This window comes from Schistocerca serialis, chromosome 7 (assembly GCF_023864345.2).
Source record: "Schistocerca serialis cubense isolate TAMUIC-IGC-003099 chromosome 7, iqSchSeri2.2, whole genome shotgun sequence".
Taxonomy (NCBI): Eukaryota; Metazoa; Arthropoda; class Insecta; order Orthoptera; family Acrididae; genus Schistocerca; species Schistocerca serialis.
Genome location: NC_064644.1, coordinates 415494070 through 415513593, shown reverse-complemented (window position 1 = coordinate 415513593; position 19524 = coordinate 415494070). Strand labels below are relative to the sequence as shown.

General features: G+C 42.6%; 2 protein-coding genes across 8 annotated transcripts in view; one reads left to right on the top strand and one right to left on the bottom strand.

Moving 5' to 3' along the window:
* The window catches only part of LOC126412085 (GPI mannosyltransferase 2), a 263581-nt gene that overhangs the window by 46148 nt on the left and 197909 nt on the right, over nt 1-19524 (top strand). Inside the window, exon 1 of one of the 6 annotated variants that reach the window (XM_050081496.1) lies at nt 1655-1919. The exons of the other annotated variants lie outside the window; for them this stretch is intronic. The gene's annotated coding sequence lies outside the window, so the exon portion shown is untranslated. Of the gene's footprint in view, nt 1-1654; nt 1920-19524 lie in introns of those variants that run through there. 6 annotated transcript variants of the gene reach the window in all.
* LOC126412084 (dual oxidase-like) overlaps nt 1-19524 on the bottom strand; it is a 257727-nt gene that overhangs the window by 42301 nt on the left and 195902 nt on the right. For both annotated transcript variants that reach the window (XM_050081493.1, XM_050081492.1), the window contains exons 27-29: nt 19141-19261; nt 16818-17047; nt 9870-10028 (exon numbers count right to left, since the gene is read on the bottom strand). In XM_050081493.1, coding sequence (XP_049937450.1) covers nt 9870-10028; nt 16818-17047; nt 19141-19261 — 510 coding nt within the window. The remainder of the gene's footprint in view (nt 1-9869; nt 10029-16817; nt 17048-19140; nt 19262-19524) is intronic.

The following is a 19524-nucleotide window of genomic DNA, read 5'->3' as shown; positions in this document are numbered from 1 at the left end:
CAGCCTCTACGCAAAGAATGGCTGGCATTGACCCAAGTTTCATCTAACCACACTATACTTTCGAATTCCACACCCATGATCCTGCGCAGAAATCAGCACCGCCATGCAACTACATCTGTCCTTTCCATTAATATTTTGCGTCCGTTAAACAGTGAATAGCTGAAGCCTATGTCTTTCAACACTGTACGCAATGAAAATTTGCTCCCTTTAAAAAGATCGTCTTTCTGAAGCGACACCTGTAATTTAGATAGAGTGGGATGTTCCCTTCTCTTATAATAGCTGTATATATGATGACAAATAGAGTCTTTCTGAATATCGTCCAAAGCTGTCACCTGCTTATTTCTCGGTCGCTTCTTTCCTAGTGTGTGCAGCTTTGTTGTGCCACTCTCGTCACAATCTACACTATACTGTTCTTTCCCTATCTTTACAACAGTGTTCTTACTTATTTTCAATGCTGCTGCATTTCTCTTCACAACCTGAACAACAGGAATTAAGGGCCCACCTTTGTCCTTTTCTTTCTCAAAGTTATCCCTCACAGAGCACACGAATTCACGAGCCTGGGTGTGTAGCACACTTCTCTTCCTCCATTTCACTTCTTGTGTTGGGCTGGTACTACCCGCCGCACTAGACATTGTTTACAACGAAACATAAACAAAGAAACACTAAAAACAACAAAAACGAAATAAACTGCGAATTCAACTTCAGACAAACGACGAACGATCACACCGCCTGCACGCGAGACACTGGTAAGTTTCACAAGTGCGCGCGACCGGGTTTCAGAGCGGCAACGTGGCCCTTGCTACCCGCTCAGTCAGGCCGTCATTGGCTGCCTGCCTGCAGTCGCTAGGCAACGGAAAGACGCTACCGAGCCGTCAATACCAAAGACTCGTCTCCCAGACCATAGAAAAGCGTTACTTTCAAAGTAAATTTCTTTTTACGCAAGATGAAATATGTTACGTGTGAGAAAGTGGGATGGATATCTAAATCACAGAGCGTTCGAAACTGAACAGTTTGAGAACCAGCCACTTACAAGAATTTCGAGCCGAGACATTTGTCATAATTTTAAATTTACTGGCACATTTGTGTGATGTATCTTAAAGCATAACACAAGCAAAAAAAGATCAATATTACATGTGAAAGCTTAGCTTCTGTTGTAGCGTGTTAATCTTAGAGACCAATATTATATGTGAAAGCTTAGCTTTTCTTGTAGATATATGGTACTGTTCACATTAATGTAATTTTCCTCCTGTGTGTTCGCGCTACGTAACCAGTGATTTTGCTATTGGCTGACTATAACACGTGTCCTATGCTCTGAATAGTTGCTGTCATCGGCTGGCGAGATCTCGTGGCTTGAGATATGACTCGCTTACAAAAGGACATCGCAACCTCGGTTTCAACGCTCCGGAAACTAACGCGCTGTGTTTGGTGCAATTCGAATTTATACTTTCGTAATACGAAAATATGCAGCGTATATGTTGCTGCAAATCAAAGGTCTTTTCAAAACTTCTTTTTTTTATTAAGTCTCTAGAAAAACCTTCTCTGCCCCGTCTTTTCTTTTTTTCCGGGAAGTTCTACGCGATTGTATAAAACGTTAACCATTCAAAGGATTGATAAGTTTTACAGTTCCGAGGGAAAATTTACGGAAAACCTACTGTCACTTAGCACGGAAAAAGTGTATTTTCGCCCGGGAAAAAGCATATTTTTTAAACGGGATATCCGGGAGAAATTCGGGAATTTTTTTTTCCTTGTCCCCGTATACACCCTGAGGTTAAAAGAACATTTGGCCGGAAAGCGATTCAGCTCCGACGATGAGGTGAAAGAAGAGGTTCACAACTTTCTGAACAGCATGGCAGCGAGCTGGTATGACAAGGGTATACAAAAACTGCCACAGCATCTACAAAAATGCATCGACAGAAATGGTGATTATGTCAAAAAAATAGCTAAATGTTCAAGCTGTAAACTGATGTAAACTATTGTAAATATAAACAGGTCTATGTACTTATAAACAAAGAGGAGACCTTACTTTTGGGATTACCCTTGTACAACATTGAGCAGCAGTATACGCTGTGAGTTGGTGCTGTCACAACTTGCAAACCAGAGCTGCTTTACAGAATTTCAGGATCCTCTGTGAAGTCTGATTTTGAAGCCCGCATACCATTCTTAGAATGCTATTTTGTTTACACTTTTTGATCAGAAGAAGGGAATGGTTGATGATATGTTAAGAGACTTCAAGGTATCACAAATGTAGTATTGTTGGAAAGTGTGTGGGGAGGGGGAGGGATACAATAATTGTAAAGGGAGACCAAGAGATGAATACAATAAGCAGATTCAGAAGCATGAAGGTTGCTATAGTTACTCAGAGATGAAGAGCCTTGCACAGAATTGAGTAGCAAAGAGAGCTGCATCAAACCAGTCTGACACTTGACAACGACGACAACATGATTTTCATGGTTTTATAGGATTTTTATGTGTGCGTTTGTGGGGGGGGGGGGGGGGGTGCACAAGTTCTGGAAATCGGGGGAATATTACTGGGATGTCACACATCATTGGTGGCTGGGTGCAGCTGAGTACGTGCTCCGCTTCCCTATTCCCTCATTATTACTGCTTCTCCCCTTTCTACCACTCCCTTCAGCTTGCAGTCAGTGCTGCCACCACTTCTTGCCCGTAGCCTAGCAGCTGCCAACAAGAGGTAGAGAGGCATGAGAAGCAGTTTGTTTGGATCTGATTTTCAGAGACTGTTGATGCAGTAGCCGGTGACAGGGCCATGTGTGCACGAGTTGTGTCTGAGTGATTGTGGGAATGTATGTGCGCTCTCACTTTCTGACAAAGGCTGTAGTCAAAAATTTAGTTGTGAGAAAGTGATTATCTTTTCTGTGTGCCTATCTGTGCCTCAGTGATCATCTTTACATTGAGTTGCCACCTGTCCTCATTAATATTGATTCTCAGAGTATTTGAACACGTTATCTGTTGCATGGATTGATCACCATGGTTTCATTTCATCAACATAGTGTCTGTAACATGTGAATAACTGGCCACACGAGTGGACTTCCACGATGGGCCAAAATCTCAGGCTATTTCTGTGTTTATCTCTAGCGGATTGAGCCTGCTAATCTGAAGCCCATAGTTTCCCACTAATCTGCTGGCCCTGCCTGTCAGATCTAGTCTCATTGATCTGCATGCGAGTCGGGTCTGTTTCTGTGTGGTGTAATGCGGCAGATTTTCGTGGTTTATCCATTGACCCAGGACTATGGTGCTCGTACAGTGCGGCGTTTTATAGATATTTTATTTATTCTAGTACATTTTGGCACTTTCAAAGTAGTTTATGTATTAAAAAGTATGAACGATAAGAAGAAGAAAACTGTGGCAATCGCTGGCTGTTTGTTTGCTATTTACTCATGTATTTCTTGAAAGAAAAATCACACAGTACCTGTAAAACAATAGACATAACAAAGTGGGTAATAGCCAATAGCAACGGACATAGTAGAAACAATACTTTATTGGCGGTCGCCTATAGTGTTGGTTTACACAATTCTTACACAGTTCTACCTTATACACTTCTTTCAAGGGGGAGGGGGGGGGGCAAGACCCAGTGGCGGGGACGAAGGGGAAGGGACGACCACAGGTGAACCAGCCTCCTGAGAAACCGGGCCTGCTAGGGGGGCCGGCTCTCGCTGGGGCATCTCGAACGATGGCGATGCCGGTGCTGGAGCTACTGGAGGCTGCCAAGGCTGAGAACCATCGCAGTGCGGCAGAGTCACAGCGAGGAGACGGGGTAACGTCCCCTGTGAAACCAACACAGGTGCCGGCAATGGGGAAGCCGGTGTCCCGAGAGGTCGGAGGGTGGGTGCCCGAACGTGGACGTAGCTGATTTGGCGACGACGTACCACCCGGTCCCCCGCCTGCAAGGTATAGAGCCGGCGGCCATTTCGGCGTAGGACCACCGCCGGTATCCAACGTGGATTGCGACCAAACCCACGGGCCCAGACAGACATACCCAGTGGAAAGCCAGGTACTCCGTTTTGCGAAGACTGGCGAGGACCAGGCCGGAGGAGGTGCAGCAGAGTCCTAGGTTGATGCCCACGGAGGAGCTCTGCGGGGCTGCGTTCTCCCATTGGTGTGGTCCGGTATGCCGTCAAGAAAAACGTCAATGCTTCCTCCGCAGAAAATTCGTGCACATACTTTTTCATCTGCATCTTAAATGTGCGCACCATGCGCTCGGCTTCCCCATTCAATTGTGGATGGAAGGGGGGAGAGTAAACGTGCCGAATACCGAAGCGCCTACAAAAATCCTGGAAGGTCTGCGAAATAAACTGCGGTCCATTGTCCGAGACCAGGGTGATTGGCATACCTTCCACAGAAAAGATTTTTGCTAGTGCCTGGATTGCAACTTCTGAAGTGGTTGAGGAGCAGCGAACCACATATGGGAATCGGGAATAAGCATCAATGACAATGAGCCAAAAGCCATTGAGAAACGGGCCCGCAAAATCGATGTGAACAGGTTCCCATGCTTGGGTTGCCGGCGGCCATGAAGAGAACGCTGCCCTGGGAGATGCTTGTTGGCTCGCACACTGGGAACAGGCGGCCACCAAGTGCTCAATTTCTCTGTCAATACCGGGCCAGTACACATGTCTGCGAGCCAAGGTTTTAGTACAGGAAACACCCCAGTGCCCCGCATGTAATAACGTGAGGACCTCCCTTCGTAAACTTGCAGGAACAACCACACGAGGAGCTGTATCATCGGTAGCCAGAAGGAGAACTCCTTCCAAGACCAAGAGGCGGTCTCGTAGAAGAAAATAATTACGAAGAGGGTCCGAGGCCCGGCCCGGAGGGCGGGATGACCACCCCTGCTGAATGAGGCGAACTACTTGCCGGAGAACCGGGTCAGCCGCCGTTTCCCTGGCGACTCGAGAACTAGTGATCGGGAAGCCATCAACCGCTTGGCGGGATGCCACATCCGAATGAAAACACATAATCTCCTCTCGATCGAACGTAGGATCCGGGCCCACCGGAAGACTGGAAAGAGCGTCGGCGTTGGCATGCTGTCCTGTAGGGCGAAAATGAATGTCATAATGGTACTTAGAGAGGAACAAGGCCCAGCGCTGTAGTCTGTGGGCCGCCCTATCCAGAATCTGAGAGGCGGGGCCAAATAACGATATTAACGGCTTGTGGTCAGTGATTAACTGAAACTTCGTGCCATACAAGAAAGGGTGAAACTTGGTAACAGCGTAGACAATGGCCAAAGCCTCTTTTTCCACCTGGGAGTAATGGGCCTGCGCGGGACTAAGCGTTTTAGATGCAAACGCCAGTGGTTGCTCGGAACCATCTGCATTGCGATGGGCCAGGACCGCCCCCACCCCATACTGCGAAGCATCTGTAGCCAGGACCAACGGCTTATGGGGATCAAAAGTAGCCAAACAAGGGGCTGACGTGAGGAGGCCCTTCAACGAGGTGAACGCTCGCTCACATGCAGGCGACCAATCAAAAGGAACACCCTTGTGCAGAAGGCAGTACAGGGGGTGGGCTATAGTGGAAGCCCTGGGAATGAACCGGTGGTTGGTAATAGGCTATCTTGCCTAAAAAAGCTTGTAACTTTTTCAGCGAAGCGGGCCGAGGAAGGTTGATGATACCTTGGACCAAACTTCCTAGTGGCTGGATGCTGTGCCGAGATATGGTGTAGCCCACATACTCAATGGACGGTTGGAAGAAGGTTGACTTATGCAGGTTGCAACGCAAGCCCACAGACCTGAATTTGAGAAAGAGGGTGCGAAGGTTGTGCAAGTGTTCCTTCGTGCTGCGGCCTGTGACAATTATGTCATCCAGGTAATTAATACAATGAGGGATTGTCGACGTGACATGCTCAATATAACGCTGGAATATCGCCGGGGCACTGGATATTCCAAAGGCCAACCGCTGGTGTTGGTAAAGGCCAAACAGGGTGTTGACGACTGCCAGCCGTTTGGAGTCCTCATCAAGTGGTATCTGATGATAAGCCTCCGACAGATCGATTTTCGAAAAATATTGGCCTCCTGCCACGGCAGAGAACAATTCATCAGCACGAGGCAAAGGATAGGTGTCCACCACCAATTGGGAATTAATGGTGGCCTTGAAATCGCCACAAAGACGTAATTTTCCCGAGGGCTTCCTTACAATAACGAGGGGCGAAGCCTACTCACTGGAAGAAATGGGAAGAACGACCCCTAGGGCTGTCAGCTGGTCTAGCTCTTCCTTTACCTGAGGGCGGAGAGCCAAGGGGATCTGCCTCGCGCGTAGAAAACGCGGGCGAGCCGACGCCTTCAACGTTAAGTGAGCTTCAAAATCTGAAACACGCCCCAGGCCCTCCTCAAAAATATCTGGAAAGTCTGAGATCAAAGATACCAATGATTGATAGGGAACGTCTTCGGAGACCAACTGTATGGTGTCAGCGATAGAAAAACCGAAAGCTTGAAAGGCATCCAGGCCAAAAAGGTTAGCGGAGCTCGCATCACTGACAACAATAAAAGTAATAGGCCGAGTGACTGATTTGTAAGTCACGTCGGTAGTGAATTGACCCAGTAGGGGAATGAACTGTTTACCATAACCGCGTAGACGCCGGTAAACTGGCGCCAACGGGGGCGATCCAAGGTCTGAATAAGTTTGTGCATTCAACAACGAAACTGCCGTACCCGTATCTACTTGCAGTTGTAACCGGCGCGACCGAACCGACACCTCGATAAAGAGTTTGCGTGCCGGTGCGTCGGGAGCCTGGCCCGATGAAACTTCCTGAATGTCAACGTCCATGTCCTCTGTACCTGCTTCCTTCGATTCTTTTGAGGCTGAGCGGCAAACTTTAGCAATGTGACCTTTTTTATTACATTTGCAACAAACGGCCCAACGCTGGGGGCACTCTGACCGATCATGATGTATATAGCACGACGCACAGGACGGCAACAGGGGCTGGCGGCTGGAATTCTGTCTACGCGCCGTGCGGGAGCGGCCGTAACGGCCGGATTGTACTGCTTGCACTTCGTCCACCCTGGACACAGTGGATGCGGCCGTGCCGCCCTGAACCTCCGCGACATCGCACCACGCTTCCAGCTGTTGACCTGCTGCGTGAGAGACTTCATACAATTGAGCAATGGACAGGACTTCCTCGAGGGAAGGGTCTTCTAACTGCAGGGCCCGTTGCCGGACCTCCCTATCAGGGGCCGAACGAACAATGACGTCGCGTACCATAACGTGGGCATACGACTTTCGCGACTGCTCCGTGACAAAATGACACTTGCGACTAAGACCGTGCAGAGTAGCGGCCCACACACGGTAAGACTGAGGGGGCTGTTTCTTGCATTGATAGAACTCAACCCTGGCTGCCACAACATGCGTGTGGCGGCGATAATAAGAAGACAGCAATGAACACAATGCGTCAAAAGACAAGGACGAGGGTTCCTGCAACGGCGCTAGCTGCTGCAAAACTTGATACAGTGAGGGAGATATCCAAGACAAGAAGAGAGCACGACATACCTCCGCATCGGCAACATGATATGCCTGGAAATGCTGCCGAAGGCGATGTTCATATGTGTCCCAATCCTCCGCCGTCTCGTCATACGGGGGAAAGGGAGGATGGAACTGCGCCAGAGCAGACGGCGTGGAGAGCAACGCCGGAGGCACTTGTTTCATGGTGGCCATGAACTCCGTCTGCTGTGCAACCAAAACCCGCACCAAATCCTCCATGCTGTGGAGGAGCTGTGAAACTGGAACGACGACGCAACACGCGAAAGAACGACCCTACTCGTCGCCAGTTGTGTAGTAACACTGTTCACGTTTACGTCGCACTTCACTTAGCGTAGACCGGGCTGTGTCCTAGCATGCCCGATGTTAACTGACTGGGCACGGCCCGTGCTGCCGGAGTTGTTGTTGTTATGCCGGCAGAGGTCGCGTCCGAATTCTCGCGTGCCCTCTGGTGGACGGGACTCTACTTGCAGCAACTACCGTCTGTGACGCGCCATGCCAATGTGCGCCTCCCGCGATCTTTCTGGTGGCTACTGCAATAATATCCAGCCAGGTTCCCAGATTGCTACCTTTCTATTGCTACCTTTCTTAGAAGATTCTCTTTCGTCTTTCTTATTTTAGGCACGCTCCAGTTCCTTCAGCAGTAACACTAATCACAAGTTATTTCTGGTTGTGAGCACTTTCATCAGCCACTAGTTCCTGCTTGCATGAAACGAGATTCAAGAAAGTCAAATTTCTACATTCTCACATGTGACTTGTATAAAATATCCAGCTGCAAGAGTTCGGCATGAGTCTGGCTTACACAGTGCGAAATATTTTTATTTTTAAGCACAATCTCTGCTTTCAGTGCTTGTACTTGGTGTTTTCTAAGTAACAGCTGAATGATAGCTGGAATGGTAATTACATTGACCTACTGTGAAGCAATGTATAGCAAGAATTGTTCAATGAACCATTTCTTGAAACTGACAACGTTTATTTCTGCATAGTTGTCTTTGCTGTATTTCTTGCACCTAAATGCAGGTTTACAGTTAGTAACAATACCAGAAGAAGAGCCAGCATGCAGAATGAATATCGGAGAACATTTTCCTTTGGCAACTTTAAAACTGCCGGTACCATCACTCATTTTCCCACAGGTATTAATCGAATGATTCTGATTCACCCACATTTCCTCAAGGTAATGCACTGTTGAACTACCCCTTACTCTTCTATCTTGGATCTTTGAGGGATGTGGTTTGTGTTGCACTTACCCCACTTCTTTCAATTAGAAACTTTCTTCTTGACATATTTGAAACCGATGTCTTTTAGAATTCTTTGTATTGATGAAGTGCTATCTTTGAAGCTAATTTTCTCATGCATAAATTGTGACAAGATTTTGTAATGTAAGCTATTCACTACTTATATACATTTCAAACATGGAGCACTTCAAAATATCATTCTCAAAACTATTCACTTGTGTTTTTAGGTTTCTTAAGATTTCAGTGCTTTCCAGGTGACAGGGAACCAAATTTTCCTGGGGTTTCTGCAGCTCTGGCGCTTTAGCTTACTATTCTCTGTATAGTTTCCTTGCCAACACATGCTTTTGCAGATCGTTCTCGTGTCTTCAGAATGTCGAAAGCAGGAGTCCCGCTGTCAGATTCATGTTTGAAAACTTTATAAACACAGTAAATAAACCTACTCACCTCTTGTGAAGTACTTTACATTTATTGCCATCACCTAACACATTTATTTGGAAATCTCGATAAAATATTTACAGACACACATTCACAGCTATACTACTACAAGGAAATAACATTGACTTCTGAATCAATGATTCAGTCACTCTGTGAATTGAACTGTATTGCCGTGAAGTACGGAAACAGTGCTACATGTGGAAGAGAGATTCTCGCAGTCTAGGTGTAACTCGTGGCTAGCCGCTTGGAGTGAAAATGAACCTTATTGACTGTTAGCCATTAATGGTGGGGAAAGTGCAGAACCCCTTCAAATTGAGCAGCCTTTCTACATGACATGAACTATAGTACCAGTAATATTGCACGTGTGAAGTGGCCACTCTCCAGTCTCGAGTATTACATTATTTGAGACATGCTACTGTCATCCACCCAGTAACACAAGTCCCAATGCGATCTCCATAAGATGACCACCTCTTCAGCATTGATCTTCAATGAAATTTTGTAGGATCTACCAAACTTGATCCAGCTGCCTACTCAAGTAATGTGTATTCCGCGAGTTATCTTGACCCCCAAACATAACTTTCCACTCCTCCCATTTTGGCAGAGAAGTCAGTATGTAAAAAAACAACTAAGGAAATTCAACATGATCATCAAATTCAAAAACAATTACTCAAGGAAAAGCCTGAATATGAAGTGTTGTAAGACAATGAAACTTACCTTTTTACAGCTTGAAAAACGGTTAGAGTTAGCTCTGAAGACAATATCTTTAAGAATGGAGGCAAATGGTGTAACTCCAATTCCACCTCCAATGAGGACAGCTGTCTCGTATCTGTACCAGTCTTGATGACTTTCGCCAAATGGTCCCTCGATGTGCACCTGTGAAAACCGAATTGCATTTTCTTACTTTTTTGTAAAGTTTAAACACACAAAAAGAGGATCAGTGATCAAAAACAGTAGAAACCAGTGCAATACCTTCAAGTAAGAATTAATAATGAATATTGTGTTGTTATCATTATCTTCATTATTATTATTGTTGTTGTTGTTGTTGTTGTTGTTGTTATATTCATATGTTCACAATGTTAACTAAATGATGATGTGATAAAATTGGTACAGAAACATTGTCGCCAACTATTTCTAATGATATAAAAAGACATTTTCACTTTTTAGAAGTACATGTACATCAGAAAATGGATGTAAAATCGACGTAGTTGCTACCTTACCATCCATTGTATTGCTTTTTATAGCAAAAACGGGCTAGGCATTTTGTTGTCATATATACACTATTGCACAAATAGTACATAAAACATGTAATTGATAAAAAATGATAATACACATTTTTGTTTCCCCATATCTCAGTGGCTGAACGAATGAACAAACTTTATTAAGTTAGTGAAATTATGTAGATACTAGCTTCTAGCTGGTAATTATCTGTGCAAATAATCTGTTATTGAATCATTCAGTTTGAAGGAGCACATTATTCCACTGTAAAAAAAAAAAAAAAAAAAAAAAAACAAACAATCCATCAGATACAGATGTGAGTGAGGATGACGCATCAGTCACACCCAAGGATGAGCCCTCTCCTCCTAGCAACTTCCAGCATCACATTCACACATAACACTGCATCCAAAGACTGTGTATAGCTTAAAGAGTGACAGGCTTTTCATGCTACTGTAAGGAGCATTTAGAAGTATATGCAAAATCTGAAGTGAATGTTACTATATGGAGAACACTACACTGTAAAGACAAGAAACTCATTTCTCGATAAACAATTTGACATAACATGCATGCACCAGAGCAAATACCCATAGTTACAATTAAATAAATACAATGATAAGAATTATTGTAATAGGCCTACTATTGCACTTGGCTATGAATGTGGAGGCTTACAAAAGCTGACATTGGCCAATGTAATTGAGAAAGTTCTTAAAGCATTACAGTATATGTTTCCTTTGACATTCTTACTTTCCAAAAATACTTAAACATTTATTCTTCAGAGAGATAGGTGAGTTGAATTTCGCTCGTGCCAATGGCTTGTCATAGTGAAAATATGACATAATGACATACATGCCTACCACTTTTAGCTGAAACTGCAATTGTTCTATTTCTAAAAAAAGCACTCAGTAGAGCCTAACCAAACAAAAGATTATACAATGATTATAACCCGGAAGAATTATCAACAAACAGAAGATTAACTAATAAAGATAAAGCTGCTCATCAAAATAGTACAGTTTTGTGTGTAGGATTGACAAGTCATACCATGCTAGTCATTCATTTTGTGCGTTTTGTTTGTAATTTAAGGAATAAACTCTCTCTCTCTCTCTCTCTCTCTCTCTCTCTCTCTCTCTCTCTCTCTCTCTACTGTATGGCTACCGGTATATTTTACTTGTTCACTACGTGGTGCTGTTGCTGCTGAGATGAGGTGTTGTGTTTGGTGTAAAAGAGGAGAGGAGAGGAGGTGGAGAGTGAGAGGGAGTGTTGGAGACTGGCATCTGATGGCTGGGAGGGTGAGGCAGCAGGTACACAGGACAAGATTGTAGCATTGGCACTGGTAAGCTCATTCTGCATGCAGCACGCAATTATGTGGAATAGTAGCTTTGGGGAGTGGGGGGTGTTACAACAGAGGAAGAAGAGACTGCAGGAAAGAGGATGTACAAGTAAGATGGGTGAAATTAATCTCAAGGGCAGTAGGTGGGGGTGGGTTTGGTGCTAGGCTCTAGCAGAGACTGAGGCCGGAAGATTACTGTTTTGAAGAATTTGTTGCAAGAACAACTCTCAGCTATGTAACTCAGAGAAGCTGGTATTGGAAGGAACCAGACGCCACAGTTGTGAAGCAACTGCTGAAATGGAGCGTTTATGCCCACCAGTGTGTTTGTCACTGGGTGGTCAATTCTGCTTTTGGCCTGTTGTCAATGGACATCCGTTTGGGTGGACAGATGGATGATGGTCATGTTCACATACAGGGCTGTGCAGGAGACCTGATAGATGATGTGGCTGATTTCATGTGTGTCCCTAGCATGAATAGAATTGTATGTGGTTTGGTGGAGTTGAGGTAGAACCAGGGTCTTCCATAGGGACATGACCAATGTATTCAGGGAGTTGGTAGTGTGTGTGGCATATGGATGGCCCAGAATATTTTATATGTTGATAGAAATGGAAAGGATTGTGATAGGATGTTACTCATTTCTGGGAAATGATAAACAGACCAAGTTCTGGTGAAGGTTCAGTTGCTTCAACCTGGGATGATATTTGCTGATAAGGAGGGTGCTCCTTTGGAACCAATTCTTGGGTTTGGTTGGAAAATCAGAAAATTTACTAATGTTGTTTCTGTGCCTTTCAACTACTCAACTAAATCCTATGGAGTAAGTCTGCATATTTTTGCCACTTGTAATGAAGGATTTATTAACGATATTAATATGAGGAGGAGGTGATGAATGCTTAAGAAAAGTGGAACAAATCTTCATGTCACTGAGGGATTGTAACCCTGATCTTCACAAATGCAAAAATAGAAAAGATGTCTTCTGACTTTAAGATATCAGGAAGCATTTTGATGGTAGATGCTTTTTGAGTTAAGGACCTTCCACATATTTCTGTGAACCACCAAGCACCTGCACAGCATGAGGTGGAGCTGTTTAGTTGGTGTCCAGGTATGACAATTGCCTCTATGTTAAAGACAAAGTACGTGAAATTATGTGGCAAATGATATGTGTGTATTAGTTTAGTTTTATTGTTTATAAATGTGTGTTTCATAAATACTTTTTAATTTTCCACTTAAAATTATGAATAATGTTCTTTGTAGCCAGTCTGTAAACACAAAAGTCCAGAGAGAGGTTACAATTCTATAATATTCAATTAATGCTTGATGAGGCATTTCTGCTTCATGATTTGTGATAATTCTAATGTGGAGCAGCTACTTATGAATGTCTTGCTGCACTGGGCATTTAATTAATGTTTTATGATACACTATCACAGATAATTACACAATAATGTATTGTAGTCAATCACTGTAGATGTACTCCAATAAGTATAGGATAGTATGGAGGGACATGTTGCCAAAATAAATATGCAGGTAATGCAGAGTAGCAGTGTAATAACCTTTTTGGATTTCTGGGTGTGACACAATTGTGGTATTACATTTGTAAACAATTTCTTGATTCCGTTGCCTCTTGGCTCTGAATTAGTAGAAGTCTGAAAAATTTGATCTCCTAGTGGTTAATGTATTGTGTTTAGCTACTGCCAACCTAGGTAATATAACAATAATAGTTCTAAATGCAGTGTTGTAGTAACTGTGATGTAAATAAATGCCATGTTGTACAGTTGGGGCATACCTCTCTCTCTTCTTTTGGGTGATCAGTAATACAGGTGAAGCAATTTCTGGACTATCACACACACTACCTCTGACTCCTTAGAAAAGAAATTTATCATATGTAGTGAAGTACGAAAAACAATTAGAAATGTAAATTCGTAGTGTGAAGCACGTTTGTGGGTAATGCAAGCATTGCACAAAGAAGGTGGAGCTATGCTTCCAACACCCATCTCAGGCCCCCTTCTCATGTAATTAGTTGTTCCCATCCCCATTACCAGCATTCTAGAACAAACGTTCACTCACAGCATCCTTCTGAGTGCAGAATCAAGAAATAGTATACAAAAGGTATCAGTTGCTTCATGCATACATTGTTTGAGGTATTTCTGACCTCTACTTTACAATTCCCATTCATAATTTTCTTGGTATTTGCCTTGAGCATTTTCCTCCCACTTTTTTTTGCTCTGGTGTCTTTCAAGATCACTACATGACAATTTAGTTGAGGATTTAATGAATGAATGTGCAGACAAACACCCATTTAATTATATTGTTTGTTGTTCAGCTTTCATGCTTGCAAAACATGAAGAAATAACTTAAATCGATCATGTGACCTGGTAAAACTGTATTTCAAATTAGGTTTATTTTACCTGTCCCAACAATTTTACAAATACTGATGAAATTAATATGTGTACTGTACTGATGATTGTTAAGCTTTTCACTGACATGTCTGGATATGTGTGCTATGAAGGCAGAACTGAAAATGTTAATGTATTCTTCAGGTGGAAATATCAAACCCACCGATACCACCAGTCTGCTTTGGTCTATGATATCATCAAAATGATGGGATAGAATACTTACTGAAATCCATTGTGTGCGAAATATGTGACAAAAGAAGAATTATAGTAAATCGCAAAATATCACATTTGCCGGCTTTGTCAATTTGTAACCAGACTGTCATCTTCCAAACTAATATAGACCTTGGGCTACATTACAAATCAGTCTGTCACCAGAACTAACATCTGAAAGAATAATGCAGAAGCAGTGTCATTGGTCTGTTCTGTGTATGTTTGCACTTTTGTTAAATCACATCACATTACTGAAACATCATCACATCATAGGTCAAAACCAACATCTGGGAATTGGTTGTTTCTGCTGACACAGACCAGTATGTGAGAGGTTGTAATGAATCAGGTTTTCTTTAAATTATATGCACTTACGGAAGTGGGAAGTGTTACACCATGAAGTACCAGCCTGATATTTATCGTCATGCCCTGGGAATTAAATGATTAAACTTTCATTCCATTGGAACTGATGTCTATCATCTTCAACGTCAGTATGAGGTGTTGATCGTCTTGGGCATGAATACACTTTTGTATTCATTGTGAAATGGAAGCAAGTAGCTTCTGAATATCATATCAAAACATTTCTTAACAATACCTGAAACACTTGCTGTGTCAGACCAGTCTGAAAATGTGTATCTTCCCATTGGCTCCCCATCCTAGACACACACTGTGGGTGACAAATCAGAGGTCTTGACTCTCCAGTCAAGGCTCTGTACATACAGCAATGGCATTTATTGTGTGAACTGGAGTGTGAGGTCTTGAATTATCCTGTTGGAATATGGCATTTTGACCCTGGTCATTAAGGGCATGACAACTAGGTTCACCATTCTGGACAGTACTCAGCTTCTCTTCAGTGATAACCAAATCAGTTCTATTGCCACACCCACACTTACCTGCTTTACACCTCATGACTCGAAGAGTTTGAGAGATACGAGTCTTGTGAATTGCTGCTTCCTATGACTTTTCACCAGAACTTATATGAAAAGTTGGTGACAGTCAGACAATCAACTAATGTTCGACACTCCAGAATGCCACTCAGTTTCCCAGTTTACACTGCCTCTACCCATGCAACATATTCTCATTCATCTTTTGCATGGTAAAAAAGTGTTGTGTGGCATGATGGCCTGGTGTGAGTCTTTCAGTTGGACACCACTTCAGCAACATGTGTGTCCTTGAAACTAACAGTATCCAGTTTCCTCATCCAGATACTAGCTGGGCCCAACTTTGCTTTACTTCAGTGATCGGGTGGGAGCCGGTTTTATCAACTTGGTAAGGCCATTGGTATGGTGTTAGTGGTAAAAAATACTTGATATCTATACCCAGTTTACAGTAAAATATTCCCAATAGACTGGGCGACATTCTGCCTCTAACATTTGCCCAGATTTCAGCTCTCATCATCTGTCTACTCGTCAGAGTCAGTTGAACAATTCAACCATCTTCTCATGGTTTACTCCATCTGGAATGACTGCATACTGTTTTCCTGAGTCCATCTGATCACTTATTCTGCAGTATTGCACATGCTTGTGCCAGTGATTTAATCTTCCTCAAAGTCCAAAGGATAGCAATAAATGGCACTTGCATGTCCCCAGGATATGCCGTGTTGTAATCTCCACATGGAAGGGTCCGGTGACCTTGGATTCATCTGATAACCATCATGAACTCACACCATTATTCACCTGTTGGGATGGCTCTTTTCTGTAATGAAAATATTGAAAATAAGCTTGCATTAGGATGAAATTTTAATTAATATATCTCATAGGCATGGAGATAGTGGAGTGTCAGTTTATTATTATTCCACCAAGGTGTTCGCAGTTAACAATTCCAATTCCCTCTGTGTGCAGTCAAAACACCAATGCCCTCTCTGCAGTGGTAATATCGGTTCCCATCAGATCATTAAGCCCTTGGCTAGCAGTAGAACTGGAGAACGTCCAGGTCTGCCGAGCACTGTTGCCAAGTGGGCTGCACTTAGTCCCTGTGAGGCAATTGAGGAGCTATTCAATTGAGAAGTGACGGCTCTGGTCACAAAAGATTGCAAAGGCTAGGAGAGCAGTGTACTGACCACAGGCCCATCCATATCCGCATTTAGTGATGGCTATCGGCTGAGGATGACACGGTGGTGGGTCAGTACCATTTGGCACTCTGAGGCCTTTTGAGATAGATTATAGTCTAGCTGAGTATTGTTGAAACAGTGCAGGGCTGCAGTGTGAGGTCCTTGATCAGAGACATGATTGTGAAACAGGTAAAGAAGCAATTGAAAGAAAGTGCTATATTGAGATCTTCTGACAAATCTGCACATGAGTGCAGCCTTTATAAATTGTGTTTTCTCAAAGGAATGACTAAGGAACTTTACGTTATTTTGAAAGAGTCAAAACTGTTTAAGATGTTTGTATTATTCATTGAGAATATTCCTCGTGATCCTCACAGTAGACGGTGACTATTTTGAGACATTGTGTGCTATGTAGACATATTTCAGTAATTCGCTTCAGTGTTAACTATACGAGACAATAGTATTTAGCTCCTTACCTTAGGCAGCGGCTTTTCGTGAGAAAGGCAGTCATCGAAAAGAGAACGTATGTTTTGAGTCCAAGGGCCAACAGCTCGAATGTGCACAGTCAGATTTGTCTCGTGAGGTGCAGAAGATATGGTGAATGGATGATACTCGCTTGTATTAAGTGCAGGGCATGCCAATCTTAACCACTGTCCAGACTTGTATTCACAATCAGTTGGCTTTTTGAATTCAAGGAGTGTCACATCTGGAACATTAAAGAAGTATCTGTGGTTATGCAGAATAAATAAACAAATATGCATTCCACATACAGTATTATCAGCTGCTTCTTGTGGAATGCTGGGAGGCAAATAAGAGTGATTTGTTTCAGTTTGAGCTCTTATTCTAGCAAATAAGAGGTGTAATAGTACATTATTTTGCATTCTATGTTGAAAATGTCACTATATACACAGTAGCTAGTCTGATCTTTGCTTCACATTGCTGCACAATATGTGGCATTGCCAAAGGTTGAGTTGTCAGTCATATATAGCAGCAGACAAATTGCTGCATTAAAAGTATGCAACTATCTTAGAGTTGGTGAACAGATGATCCCTGAGAGCTGGCAGTGATATTGTCAGGTTTTTCCTTGTGCATCCCAAATGTCTGCAGGCAAAAACAATTTTTGTCTACAGAGCTGTGAGAACACTTGAGGTGTTGCTGTACAGGTGTACAAAATTGCATTATGTGATTAGTTGAGCTAGTCGCGTGAAATAGCTGTCTGGAATCATCCTTTGCTGACTCTGCTATAGACATTGCATTGTAGTTTCTTTCATCAGACTAGTATGTGTGTAATTCTGAAACATTTTATAGTGTGGTCATGGTTGTACGAGTTTGAATTTACAATGGTAGTTGGGGTGAAATATGCCTGAAAATCATTCGAAAATTCTCCAATGTCAAGAATATACGTATACTGAATGTACGTCTATGATGACAATACTGTACATCTATGATGACAATACTGTATATCATGGACAGCACAGGGGCTAACGAACTCAGAACACTGAAAGACCTAAGTTGAAACAAGGCCTCAGGAGTAGGCGACATCCTGTCAGAACTACTGATAGCTTTAGGAGAGCCAGCCATGAAAGAACTCTTCCATCTGGTCTGCAAGATAATACTAGGCAGGCGAAATACTGACTTCATGGATAATATAATTATTCCAATTCCAAAGAAAGCAGGTGCTGACAGGTGTGAATATTACCAAACTACCAATTTAAAAATATTAACACGAATTCTTTACAGAAGGAAGGAAATACTGGTAAAAGCCGACCTCAGAGAACGTCTGTTTGGATTCCGGAGAAATGTGGGAATATGAAAGGCAGTATTGACTCTACTAAGACTTCTCGTGGAAAATAGGTTAAGGAAAGGCAAACCTATGTTTGTATCTGGTGGGACTTAAAGCTTTTGACAATGTTGATTGGAATACACTCTTTGAAATTCTGAAGATAGCAGGAGTAAAATACAGGGAGGTAAGGTTGCATATAACAGAAATCGGACAGCAGAGCTGAGGGGAAAGAAAAGGAAACAGTGGTTGAAATCGAGAGAGATAGGGTTGCAGTTTATCCCTAATGTTATTTAATCTGTACACTGAACAAAGACAAATTTGAAGTAGGAATTAAAGTTCAGGGAGAAGAAATAAAAACTTTGGGGTTTGCTGATGACATTGTAATCCTGTCACAGACAGCAATGGACTTGGAAGATCAGCTGAACAGAATTGAGTGTCTTGAAAGGATGATACAAGATGAACACCAACAAAAGCAAAACAAAGATAATGGAATGTAGTCAAAATAAAACAAATGATGGTGAGGTAATTAGATTAGGAAATGAGACAAATAATGTAGTAGATGTTTAGACAGCTGAGTAACTGAAGGCTGAAAATAGAAAGGTTATAAAATGTAGACTGGCAATGACAAGAAAAGCTGTTCTGAAGGAGAGAAATTTGTTAAATATCAAAATGTAAATGTCAGGAAGTCTTTCCTGAAAGTGTTTATATGGAGCATAGCCATGTACGGATGTGAAACACAGACAATAAACAGTTCAGACAAGAAGAAAATAGAAGCTTTTGAAATGTGCAGCTACAGGACAATGCTGAAGGTTAGATGGGCAGATCATGTAACTAACGAGAAGGTACTGAATGGAATTGGGGAGAGACTCATGGAACTCTTGTACTTGGACAATGTGCTGTTTATCAGTTATGTGCAAGTGACATTAACTGCTGCTTTACTGTTCAGATGTTTGCATAACACTGTCCCAGACACAAATTCTGGCATTGAAATAAATAGTCAAAAAAATTTATGTTACCTGATGGTAGCAATTCTGCTCTCACAACTGGAAGTTCCACTTTCTTAGTGGCTACCGTAATGAAACGGTCAATTGTGAATAGAAGACACGGGCCAATGAAGAAGTAAACCATAAATGGTTCCTGGAACAAAATATACTTTGATATTTTTGCATGAGCCAATTTATCATTAGCATATGAAACAGTTACTGTGTTTACTTAAATGATGCAATTCATGGTGACAGTTTAAGTTTCAGATGTCTGTTTCATTAATGTTATGACATTGAGTACAAAAAATATCGTGCATTTTATTTTTTTGACAAACTATAGGCTGAGTCTAATCTAACCTATCCACATGATAAATGAAATAAACCCTGTAGCTGATTCAGGGCATGTGGCAGCATTCA